The sequence below is a fragment of the Perognathus longimembris genome, chromosome 6 (genome assembly GCF_023159225.1).
Source record: "Perognathus longimembris pacificus isolate PPM17 chromosome 6, ASM2315922v1, whole genome shotgun sequence".
Classification (NCBI taxonomy): domain Eukaryota; kingdom Metazoa; phylum Chordata; class Mammalia; order Rodentia; family Heteromyidae; genus Perognathus; species Perognathus longimembris.
Genome location: NC_063166.1, coordinates 33,250,781 through 33,264,403, shown reverse-complemented (window position 1 = coordinate 33,264,403; position 13,623 = coordinate 33,250,781). Strand labels below are relative to the sequence as shown.

Here is a 13,623-nt window from a genome sequence, read left to right as displayed (position 1 = left end):
CTAGAAGACCAATTTGACTACAGAGCCACTTTTCCTTCTCCCCCTGAGTGACATATGTATGCAACCATAGAAAACCTGCTCTTGATTGTTCCTTTGTATGGGGGGAAGGGAGAGAGGGTCTCAGCCTCTTCTCATTGCCATCTTCTTCACTCAAGAGTGGTTGAGTGAAAGAAAGTCTGTTGTTTGGTGCTAACACTTTTTGTGGGGCAATAATTTTCACATTTCTGAGACTGTATGAGATAGGAAATACTAATTGTGTCCCATCATCTTTCTATCATTCATTTAGTTAATTATGTTATTTTGTAGATCAAAATTGATTCTGGTATTAACAGTATTTTACTTGGTTTTTCAACTGTACAATCTATTCACTTTAGAGTTTTTTACTTGGTTTTCTACTGTAGTCACAGTCCAGTTGTACAACCTCTTAATTTCAAGTAGTGTCTTTTTTTACTTTATTTAATTATAGGTATTGTTTTGAGATAATGTTTTGTTGGGTAGCCTGGGTTGACCTTGAAATAAATATCCCATTCTTGTGCCTGTACCTTTCTGATATTCTGATTGGGATTACAGGTGTGAGTCACCATACGTAGTTTGTTAAATATTTTTAAGGGCAGAATTCTGTGGTTTAAGTTAAATTCTGTGGCCTAAGTTAAAAAAATAAGTTCTTTATTTTGGTGCATGTTCTGCTGTTTTCTAAGTGTGTGAGTGGACACTAAACATTGAACGGTTTTGAATCTCAATTTCTTGATTCGTAAAATAAGAGAGGTGGATTAATTAATCCCTGTGGTCTTTTGAATTCTCTGAGTCTAACAGAAATTGTATCCAGTGATTTGTTACAAACATGATCCAGGTGTAAAGACTTGTTGAATATATTCTGCCCTTGGATGCTTCACATCCTACTGGTTAAGTCATTGGAAATTTTCATTGACTCAAAACAGCATCTTTTGCTATCATAGAGGTGTTTGTAGTTTTCTTAGAGGAGGTATCAAAATACCTTGATCTTAGAGTTGCAATTAGTTGGAAAGTACTTATTAGAGCAACTAGAATATGCCAGTGAATGAGCATGGAGGGCCATGGAAGTGAGCACTCCCTTGCCATGCAGATGGCGTATCCTGTATCCTTATTCTGAGATCAGCTGGCATGGCTTTTTCATTGTAGTGCTACTTATTTATTCTCTTTAAAGAACTTGCCAAGTAGTTGCCTTAACAGAAAAATATAATGTGATTTAGTGTGTACTTCAGAGAGGTTATCAAGTTTCATGTAAGATTTTTCTCCTTTTTATTTGTCCACTTTGGCTATAATATATATGTGTTGAAGGGCAGAAAAGAAACACTGGTTACAGTAATAATGGGTGCTTCTGCATGTACTTATTTATTTGAACAGAGTGAGTGTAAGGGGCAGTTAGTGTTTTTTCCTGCCATCTTTTGCCCTTGGGAAAAAGATAGAAGGACTTGTGCATTTCTTTCAGCTTTAAAAAGAAATAAGTACAGTGTTAAGTACTCTTAATATGCCAAAATACAACTAAATTTTTAGAATTATGCTTAATTTTTATGTGATGATTTCTGTGATATTTCAGAGTTCTCCATAAAAAATGAAGGTCTATGACCCCTAGAGAATAGAACAAAGGGAAAATGGGATGGACCAAAAAAAGGAGTGACATTGACCAAGAAGCATTGAGTACAATGACTTATGGAATTGTAACCCCTTTGTACAGCTACTTAATCATAATAGTAAAAAATGAAAAATAATTAAAAGAATGGATAAGCTAGAATTTAGCCTTTTCGGACTACAGACATGTGCCATATTCCTCTGATATATATTTACCACCATAGCAGGTTTACCTCCAAACAACACTGCACTGCCTTATAGGCATGCATGTGCCCAGACCCAAGATCTGGGAAATCTCCGGTGCTGTGTCCTTTTTCCTTTCTCTTAGCTCTAGAGTGTTCTAAAATTACACAATTTCTGGGTATGGATCATTTGATTAAAACTGAAAGTACTGTTTAATCCATCAAACATCCTTAATGGAAAATGACTGAATCAAGTTTGTTTGAAAATGAGTGCTTTATGGTCTTTTATTACTTTGTTGGGTTTTGATATATATTAGTAACTCCCAGGCAAGAGGAGATTGAGGGAAGAGGTTGTTTCCTAGTTTAGAATAAAGGAAGAGTTAGATTCTTGTCCTCACTTTGATGTAACTATTGATGTGACGTTAGGCAAACTGGCTAACCTTCTATGCTTCAGTGACCCGCAATTCTTGCCTTCTTAGCCAGGTTTTTGTGAGAGTAAAACAGAAAACATTTCTGTGGCTTGAAAATGTTAAGCATGGTGATTACCTAAAACAGTATGGCATGGCATTTAATATGAAATAAATACCCTCAAAAACCATGTGAAGAATTAAAAGTGTCACAGTAGGGATATTAGTTCTCCCATTAAAACATTTTCTGTAAAAGGTTTGAACCCAAGTTGGACTTCATACCAGATTATATACCTGTTGAACAAATAATAGATTAAATCTGTTCATTTCTTGGTTTCAGAGGAGATAAATGTGACAACTTAATGTAGGTTCTCATTTGGTGTGACTTTTCAGTCATTAGTCTGATTGGAGCATTCTCTTATCAGCCTGTGCTCCAAGAGAAGGCAGAAACAACAATCCCACTGACTTGGTGGACATCTGCTTACTCAGATACCATGTCTCCCTAGTGTCCCCTAGGAGACTGTGGGGAGGATGAGGAGGAGACCAGCTGGGTTCCCTGGGCCAGAGACCCTGGGCCAGAGACCAGGAGCCTTCACTAGGCTTGTTTCCCACTCATTGTGCAGTCTGGGCCCTATCACTGGAAAGGGCTGGCAAGGAAGTGAAGAGGAAGCAAGTGCCACTGCTAGTTCAGAATGTTCCAGTGTGGTTGGAAAGTTTGAGAAGTGGCCTGGGTGAGAAGAATAAGACCTATTGACAGGGTTCAGTACTGGTCAGGTCTGTTTTACATCAGCTTTCTGAATAATCACAAATCTCCCCACCCAGAGAATCTTTAGCACAGTCACCTCTGCCTTTGTTAGTTTATTCTTTTAAACATTCTTTGTAACTATAGCACAAAACACTTTCAGCTTTTTATTCCAAGAAATTATAAAACATGAAAAATTTCTGCTCAACATCAGTATAACTGGCCTTTCGAACTGGTTATCAATTTTTTTATTTACAAACATTTTTCTATAAAGTTGTTTCATTGACTGAAATACGAGATCATCATCATCATCATCACCACCATCACCACCACCACCATCATCATCATCATTTCCAGTGGTCATGTAGGCAAACCTGGCTTGTGTTGACCTGAGTTGGTCAGCTTCCTGATCTGATTTGTTTACCATATTGAGTATGTAATAAACATGTACATTTTAAGATTGGGATGAAAATGCCAGACTTTTTTCTTCTCTATGAGTCTACAAACTAGAATATTTATGTTAAGAAATTGAAGAAAATGTTTTTTCTTTCCTGGTACATAACACATTATCAATGACAATGCTTTTTATTCTAGGAACAATTAAGAGGGTGTTCTCAATATACATCTGCAGTTGCATATAGACACACCATATGTGCATGGCACACTTACAAAAATTGAAATGGTTCAATCTGTTGAAAGTTTTAATGAACCACAATATGTGTCCCTTATATGCCTTGCCTTGTCATTCTACTTCAGTTTGTGCAATATCTGCATTAATGCTGTAAACACTTGTTTGGCAGCTGTCATTTTCAGGACCCACAAGGTGTCTCAGTTCCAGCTTCAGGTCAAGTCAGGATAATACAGCTTGCTTCATTTTTCTATTTTCTGGAATAACTGGTTAGAAGTTTTGAAACATGGAGCTGTTTTAACCCTTTTGAAATGAAACCCAAGAAAATCCAATCATCATAATTATTTTATCCCTGTTTTTAAGGTCACAAATTAAACAGAGTCTATTAACATACAGTTTTATGTTTAAGTCTAGGTAGAATTAGAAGGGACTCCCTGTTAGGGTAAAAGCAGGATGACAATTACAGGATTGAATATAAAATTTGTGTCCAGTTTATTTTCTGAGAACAGATGGCTTGTCCTGATACTTCTAGAATGGTTATTCATTAACTTTTTTTTTTTTTTTTTTTGGCCAGTCCTGGGCCTTGGACTCAGGGCCTGAGCACTGTCCCTGGCTTCTGCCCGCTCAAGGCTAGCACTCTGCCACTTGAGCCACAGCGCCCCTTCTGGCCGTTTTCTGTATATGTGGTGCTGGGGAATCGAACCTAGGGCCTCGTGTATCCGAGGCAGGCACTCTTGCCACTAGGCTATATCCCCAGCCCCATTCATTAACTTTTTAATGCTTTCTACTTTAATGGATTTTTCACACTTTCCCTAAAAGTGGTACATGAAATACTTTTGCATAAAGACCCCTACTTAGAAATTTTAAAAAATTACAGTATTAAGAGCCAATTGACAATCTCAGTATTTAGTCCAGCACTTTAGATACTAAGGTAGTAAATTTAAGATTAGTACAAAGTACTTACTATTTTATACAATTTTAAAAGCCCTTCCCCTTTTTAAAGTTTGTGTATATATTGCATTCACATGATATGATAATACAAATTGGTTCATATTCTTATTTCCCCTTACCCCCACAATGTATACATATACATAGTAAACCTCTTTAAACTTCTCAAGGACTTTTCAGAACCCTTAACAATTAGCAGCCAATATCCATCCAGTCCCTTGAGGTCACCTCATCCCAAAGGTGTTCACTTCCACAGCACAATCTTCTGTAATACCAGCACTCTATGTGTTGCCATCTCTCTACTTGTCCATTTTCCTCTCTATGCTATCCACCATTGTATTTTCCCCTAGCAATTCCTTGTTCATATCTTCCTAGAATTTGTTGTATTCCTGTTTTATGTTGCTATAATACAATGACATTTTTCCTTTAGAAGTGCATATTTCAGAGAGCATATAAGTGGTAAAACTTAACTTCATGTTGCCTCTGATTACTTCTGTATATTTCAGCTTCTTCCTCTGTCTTCTGTGTTGTTCATATGAATTACTGTCTGGAAGAATGTTCTGTGGGATGCTGTGTAATACATATTGTCATGGTTTCTTTTTTTTTTTTTTCCTCTTCACGATCCTTAATTCTAGTTCAAATAGCTCTTTAAATGCTTTCCTCAAAATCCTTATTATAGACCATCTTTTTATATTAAATACTCTTGGCCTAACATTTTCCATTTTTTTCTTTCTTCCCAGGATGGTTCATACTTGGCTGAGTTCCTGCTGGAGAAAGGCTATGAGGTAAGTAACTGACTCACTGGGCCAGTAGTTGGGGGAGGACTGGGATGCAACTGCTTGCTTCTGCTGCATGCTCCTGTGTGTACCTTCTGTGGAATCTCTGATAACAGATAAGAAACTTGAGGTAGACATTGCCACTGTGTCTATTATACTACCAGTTCATTGTGCTATTTTCTGGCAAGTCATGATGGCACATCCTCCCTGCTTTCTCTCTACGTTCCCAATAAAGCAGCAGTCTGTGCAAGCCCAACTGTAATATTATGAAGGCTAATTTATGATGTAATGATTACATAAAAAGTACCATTCATGATGAAATCACTTAATTTGGAAACTGCAAAAGCAATAAAAATCAAGTTGATCTTTTGGCAAGCTTGAATGCAAAACTTACACATGAAGGTTTTTTTGCTTTCTAAAAGGCAGCCATAACTTTTATGGAAACTGAAACTTTTAAGTTTGCTGCAGCTGTCATCACCAACATGTTTTTTTCCTTCAATGTTTTCTTCTTTACTTCAAAGAATGGTGTTTTACATTAAATTTGATGTACTTTATTGTGTATTTTATTTTGTTAGAGTGTTTTTTCATGTATAGTTTATTAATTAAGAAATCGACAGTGGACTGTGTGCTGTGACCTGCTTTGCTAATGTTTGCATTAATAGTTTTGCATTCTCTTTTTATTCTAATTGTAGGACATTGTGTAAAAACGTTTGCATTTGGAGAAATGGAAAAAGAAAAGAACATGGCATGTAGATGCCAACTGGATTTGAAGAAAAGGAACTTAATTTCCTTACTATAGTTCAATCTTTTTGAGAGCCTTTATTGTTAGACTTTAAGAAGTTATAGTAGAGTTGAGAGCATGGCTCAAATATAGAGAACCTCCTAGTCAGGACAAAGCCCTGAGTCCAAACCTTTGCATTATAAAACAGCAACAAAACCTCAAAAACAAAAACCCCTACCTCAAGCAAAAAGTCATAGTGAACTGTTTATCCCACTCTGTTCTCTTATATAATAGTAATAGTTCTCTAGCTTATAATATTAAAATAAGACAAATGTAATTATGAAAGGACATGTACATATATTTAATATATGTTTAATATATATTTAATATGTTACTATAATCAAGAGTCTACATATACTGCATGGCAGAATAATCATGAAGAGGAATGATATAATTATCAAGAGTATATGTATTTTATGTACATAACACTGCATATTCTGGAGAGCAGGAAGTTTTAAAGCAGGTCATAATATAATGCAAGAGTTGATTTAAAAGAAGTTCTGTTTACTTAGACTGGATGAACTTTTATGCTTTAATAACTATTAGAAGGAAAGGAACACTTTCAGATATGTGGAATGTGCTGAGAAGTAGCTAGTGATGTCAGTGAGGCTCAAATGAACCAGATTAAGGAACCATTTGAATGCTCATGCGTGAAGTTTTGAATAGGGAGGTAGTGTTTCAAAAGTGATGTACTTACTGCATGGGTTTTGTGACATAATTTGAAGGTGCTAAGAGTGAGGATAAAGTTGTTGGCAAAGGCAGGATCTGTGCCTAGATCAGAGAAAAAGGAGATGATACGGCCATGTGCTGTGATAAGGGATGGTCTAGTGGGCTATTAGTCTAGATATGCAGATTCACAGGCAGGAGAGCTGCTGTAACTGGAAAAGTCTGAGAAAGAGACTTGCATGCAGAAACACCATTCAAGTGTCTCTCATTAAGGAGGCCTTAGACTTCAGTAGGCAGATGGATGAGAGAATTGGAAACAGAATAATGAGAGCCAAGGACTGTTTGGGAGCTGCAAATGTTTGCATTTCATTGACATTTAAACTTATAATTTTGATACAGAAAGACAATGGAAGACTCACTTGGAAAATCAGTTCATTGTGAGGAATTTATCACAGAAACAGTGATTGCCCATAAATTGATAGAAGAAAACATGACTGACATTATAGGGAAGAGAGAGTTGCATAGCTACAAAGCACAAGTAGAGATAAAAGTCCTTTGTGTAGTACAAAAGGTGTATATGAATTCTGGGAGGTTAACTGTACAGTATTCAACTTTAATAGGCTGCTGTCCTTTATTTTAAGGGATTGATATGATAGGATAATACACTGTCAAGAGGAGTCTGATGGTAGTGAGGCTACATTTGTTTATACTAGGCCACAACAAATGTTAGAGTGACTTTTTTTCAAGTTAACAGCCTTGGAGAATTTCTGTGATTATTAGCTACAGAACTACAGTCTCTGATTACTCACTGACTATGAGCAGAAGAATAAAATTAGTGGATGTGTAGTGGGATGAGAGGGGTTATACCTAACCACACCTTAGTCAAGAGGTTAACAGCAGGAATTTTGGCCAAGTACAAACATGAATGAATTTTTAACCTTTAGTGTACATCAGGACCTTATGAAACACCAAAGGCTGGTTAAAAATTCTGGAAATTGTTATTTCTAACATGTTTACCCAGGTGTTGCTGAGGCTACTTTCTTGCAAACTATAAATGCAAGACTACTGCAACTTAAGAGCTCAGGTGAGGCAGACATCCTAATTCCATCACCATTTGTGGTGTTGCTTTACTGAGCCATTTCAAATTTGTTCTGTGTATCAGGAATATCCTTAAGTTCAGAAATACTGGAAATAACATAGTCTGGTATAGCAAATTATTAGCCAGGGACAGCTAAATATTGTGAAAAATGTGGCTTGATGTTGAAGCTGAGCTGTTATTAGGAAAGAAGGAAGTACACTTTGGGTAGCAGTGTCAGTGTCAGCTCGGTACCGTAAAAGAGTCAGGTCAGGGGCAGAAGTGAGGGGGTAACATAGGCAAGAGCAAACCTTATAGTTAGATTTAGCAGGGAGTAGTAATTGTATTCTTTTACTTTTTCTCTAGTCAAAAAATAAGAGAGTACTTAAGAGACTTAACTAACCAATCAGAATTGGATTGAGAAGGAATGAATCAATGAATTGATTCATAGTGTTTCACCTCCGGTGTGGCCATACACATTTTTAGATTCCTGAAACTGTGGGGCTCTGGCCATTTAATGTAGCCACTGAAATCTATCTTATCATGTTTTGAATGCCCATTTAAAGTGAAAAAGTAAAACTTGGACATCCTTTGGTATCTGCAGGGTATTGGTTCCAGGACCTTCTGTGGATACCAAAAAGTATCACGATGTTCAAGTCACTTATATAAAATGATATAGTATTTGCATCTTATGTATATCCTTCTATATACATTCAATCATCTCTAGTATAGTTATGATATAAAAGAAATGCAGGGAAAATAACAGTTTTATTTTTGCTTATTTCTGACTAATTCTTTTTTTTTTGTTTGTTTGTTCTTTTTATTTTTTGGTAGTGGGGCTTGAACTCAGGGCCTAGGAGGTGTCTATGAGCTCCTTTGTTCAAGGCTAGCACTCTACCAATTTGAGCCATAGCATCACTTTTGGTTTTTCTGGTAGTAAGAGATAAGAGTTGTGCAGACTTTCTTGCGTGAGCTAGCTTCAAATCACAATCCTTAGATCTCAGCCTTCTGAGTAGCTAGAATTACAAGCATGAGCCACCAGCACTCAGCCACTTGTTCATTTTTTATTTATACATACAAATGTCCTTTCATAGTAAGGAAAACAAAGAATTTTCAGATTTTATGGAATATTGCCCTATAATTATTACATGTACTTAGTTCTGCAGCTTGCTAAAAGTATAAAGGCCTTTCTCTTTTATACCTGGTTGAATAGCAGAGTAAAAGAGCACTAAACAAGTAGTCCAGCCTTCATGGCAAAGGGAGCCTTTGGAAGTCAGCACTGAATGGTCTGTGTCTTAATTCTCTTATGCCCTTGCTGACTTTGTGGCCATAACAAATTCTTACTGTAAGTAGGGATCATGAGCACATCTGTCTCCCAGGGTAGATGTAATAATTAATATGAGAATACATAGAAAATATTTGAGCAGGGGAGCACTGTGGTATGCAAAGAGGCTATAGATGCAGGAGTCACTAAGAGGCAGTGTGTGATACTGACAAGCCAGGAGACACATGATGTGGAAAGTTCCTTAGGCCAATTCATTAATAGTATTGTTGGGAGGCAGCTATTCTCTCTATCTAGGGTGCTAGAACAGTATATGTTCTTTCCATTGTCATGGAAAAATGAAAAGCAACACAAGTGAAACATTTTTTGAAACACAATCTAGTTTTAAGTGCTTCCCATCAACCACCTTTAGCAGATTAACTGACAGCATACTGCCACCAACATGCTTTTATACCCATTTTACACTGAGGTAATTGAGAGAAATAAAAGAGAAGTAAAAGTTGAACTCTAAAAGCGAACATCTATAAATATAAGAAAAGTCCATGTTAACTTGACAAGGACAATGATAACAGTGTATATCAGGATTTTTTTTTCAAGAGGAAATATTTATTTTCCTATTTTTGAATTGTATTTAAAATTTATAGTTAAGGGGTCCTTCCTGACCACTTGACCTTTTTTCTTAAAGATCTGAAAATAATTATAGTATTTACAGTAAAATGGCTATTTCTGTTTCTGGGTAGATAGAATTTTCTATCCGGTTTTTAAAAACCTTTATTGTAAAGGCAATGTACAGAGTGGTTGCAGTTACATCTGGTTACTATACATCATGTACATAATGAGTACATTTCTTTTTGAACAGTGCTGTCCTCTCCCTCATTTTCACTTGTTTCCCCCTCCCATGCTGACTCCCCTCCTCCCCAAGTTGTAAAGTCCATTTCCATTATAATGTCAGGTGAGTATTACTGTTGCATTGGTTCACCTTTTGTCTTAGCATTTCTTTGATTCTCCAAATTAGATAAACTTATATACAAGATAAAGTGTACAGAAATAAAAAACAAAAAACAGTAACAACAGGGAATAAACCAAAGGAACTAAAAAAGAGGTAAGATAAAAGGAAATAATCAGGATTTAAAATAAAGAGTAGGTTCTTTGCAAGTATCCCTTCCAAACAACTATATTCACTTCCTCCAAAGTGGAGTATAAAAAGTAGTGAAGAAATGGGATACAACAATTTTACAATGGTTATCTCTGGGAGATTGTTCACCTTCTGTGTTTCTTTTCTTGATATGTAGACTCCATGGATGTTTGGTTACTGAAGAAACTTGAGTGCTTTCAGTTAAAAAAAAAAGACCAAAAAAATTTTTATAGGTTTCATTTAGAAACTGTTCCTAATACTAGGAGGAGTGAGCAAAATTATCATTTAACACTTGCTCTTACTGTTAATTGTCTGATCCTAAGTACTGTACTCATCTGAAGAATGGGGGGAATAATAGTGTAATTGTTGGGAAGAGTAGGGGATTTAGTATATAAAGAACAAAGGCTAGTTGAAGGCTGATTAATGTTAGTTGTTGACACTAACTAGGTAATGTATACTTTCTGAAAGTGAGTGGTATTAACCTTGTCTGTGTCAAGAGAAATTTAGACAATAAAGAATTTGAAATCTAATGGTAAGCATTTCCCATTTTAATCATAGAAAATAAATAATAAAACATTTCTCTCTTATAGTCTGTAATTTGACTATAGTGTTTGGAATAAAATCAACTTTGTTCTGACTCTGAGAGAACTTAAAACTTCCCTCTAATCACTTAGTTTGCTGGGATATAGAATTTATAATTAAAAAAACCCCAAACCTGTACTCGTGTGTGTGTGTGTGTGTGTGTGTGTGTGTGTGTGTGTGTGTGTGTGTGTGTGTGTGTGTTTATGTTGTAGGGCTTGAACTCAGGGCCTGGGCACTGTTCCTGAGCTCTTTCGCTCAAGGGCACCACTCTACCACTTTAAGCCACAGTTCCACTTCGGGTTTTCTGGCAGTTAATTTGAGATAAGAGTCTCCGGGACCTTCCTCCCCAGGCTGGCTTTGAACCATGATTCTTACTCAGAGCTCAGCCTCCTGAGTAGCTAGGATTATAGGTGTGAGTCACCAGTACCTGGCTTTCCATTTATTTTAAGACCTCAGTTTTTGTTGGATTATATTTTGTATTTGAACTGCTGTAATTTAATAAGCATTCTGCCTATATTGCACAGTTATTTAACTCATTTATCTTTTCAGTCTGGTTTCCTAATCCTTACCTCTCTTTTCTCCTCAAATCCTTATAAAAACAAACAAAGGACCTTACTTACACCCTTTCTGTAAAGAAAAAGCTGCTAATCTCAAATTCTTAACTAGATCATACAGTTTGCACACATTTGGCTTGTCTTAAAGTTTGTATTTCATGCATTTCAGAAGCAGACCGACTCAGCTTTCATTAGTTCTTAGAATAATACCCGCTGTCATGGACTAAGAATTTGGCAGGTCTTTCTTTGCTTACTTATACATACCAAAATTTAGGAGTGAGGAAGAAATTAAAACCCTTTTGTTTCATTAGGGAAAATGAAACAAAACAAAAACACTAGTGCTTAATGCTTTTCATTGTAAGTGTGACATTAAGGTCCCGTGTTACTGATTTGATGTGACATTGTATAGTGGTCTCTTTCCACATGTAATCATCAAGATGATTTAATATTTTTATTGAAGTCTTGTATGTGTATGTATGTTTTTATTTTCTTTCTATTTTGGACTGTTAAATCTATTTTGAGAATATAAAATAGAAATTCTTCTCTTGAATACAGTAAAACACATCGGAGAAATACATATTGCAGAAATAACTTTGGCAGTAAATACCAAGTTTTCTGGGTTTAAGAATATATGTAAGATAGTCATTTATTAAAAAATTATAAATTTTGTACAGTTTTTCAACTTTATAATTTATAATAACAACTTGAAGAAAAACATAGACTGAAGTCGAATAAATACTAAGTTCAAAAGTAGTGTTATTTTCTATACTTCTAAATTAAGAAATGGCTATGCATAGCCAAATCTCAATTTAATGCTTCCTAGATTTTAATGTTTGTCTCCTAAAATGTCAACCAACATTGCAGTGTTACCTTCCTAAAATAGTTTTATATTTGCCAACTTTTCTTCAGAAAATAGTGTCAGTGAGTGCTTTTCTGTTGGCTAAAGCAACTAACCAACAGATATTAGTTGTGGGTATGTTGTATCCTTACAGAAGTTAGTTTCTCATGTATGCTTATATACAAAATGATGACATTTCTTTCTATTTGAAAGAAAGACTTATTTGCTTTTAATTTCCTCTTTTCATTTGGAATCTTTCAGTCATGCCATGCATCAATTTGGTTTGAAATAGAACATGATTGAGTTAAAATATCGAAGTATATTCAGCTGCAAATGAAACTATCCAACATTGGATGGAACACTTCTAAAATAAGTCAAAGATTAAAACTGCCACCAGTGGAACTGGAACTTGGCAGCTGGTTACATAAGCTGCTGTTAGCATTGGCAGCACAAAGAGAGTAATTTTGACATAAGAAGGAAGTAGGACCAGGTCTGAAATAATTTTTCTTGTGTATTGGATAGTCTTTCCTCAGTATTGGATTTGCATTCTTGTTCTAGAGATGTTACCTCCTCACATTGATTATTGTAATGTCAAGAAAAAATTAACTTATTTCATTTTAGTTTTTTATACCTTAAATCTAGTAGGTTATAACCAATGCAGTTTAATTTTCTGACTTTCCCGTACAGCTGTGTACTTGCAATTTTCCAAATGTATGTGTGGCCCTAGAAATTTATATAAAGATGCAACAAATGGCTCTTCTAAAATGCTGGAAAGATGTGGGAAGCCTTTTGCTCTGTGTTAAACAAGCCACAAAGCAGTTTTACAGATGTTCCCTTACATGGTCTGTCTTTAGTTTCAAATTGAAAAGATATATTTGTCATCAGTTAGGCTGCAAGTGTGGATGTTTGGAACAGGGGACATTTGAGTATCTACAACTAAGCATGAAGTCACGTAATTATCTAATTACTTCAGTTGAGATTAGCAGTGAAAATGCTGGAGAAAGGTAGGGTGCTGGTAGCTGTCAAAAAATGATTGGGAAAAAGTAATTAGAGGAGCAGTATCTTAACTATTTATGTTTATGAGCAATATTTATATTTTTTCATAGAGCTACACCTTAGAAAAAGAACTTCTGAATTGATTACTAGTCTTCATTGCACATTTATAAATTACAAAACTTTTTCCACACTTAAAAACTCAGGTACATGGAATTGTTCGGCGATCCAGTTCATTCAATACAGGTCGAATTGAACATCTCTATAAGAATCCCCAGGCTCATATTGAAGGAAGTAAGTAATTTTCTTTTTCTAAAATATCTATCCTCAGATAAGATGTTTTCAAATGTCATTTTTCTCAAAGTCCATTTAGTTCCAGTTATTTACTTATGAATCAGATATGTTCTTCAAAGTTTATGAAAACCT

General features: G+C 35.6%; 1 protein-coding gene across 1 annotated transcript in view; it reads left to right on the top strand.

The window, feature by feature from the left end:
- Gmds (GDP-mannose 4,6-dehydratase) overlaps positions 1-13,623 on the top strand; it is a 533,421-nt gene that overhangs the window by 99,474 nt on the left and 420,324 nt on the right. Inside the window, exons 2-3 of the mRNA XM_048348513.1 lie at positions 5,256-5,300; positions 13,404-13,491. Of these exons, the coding sequence (XP_048204470.1) occupies positions 5,256-5,300; positions 13,404-13,491 (133 nt within the window). The remainder of the gene's footprint in view (positions 1-5,255; positions 5,301-13,403; positions 13,492-13,623) is intronic.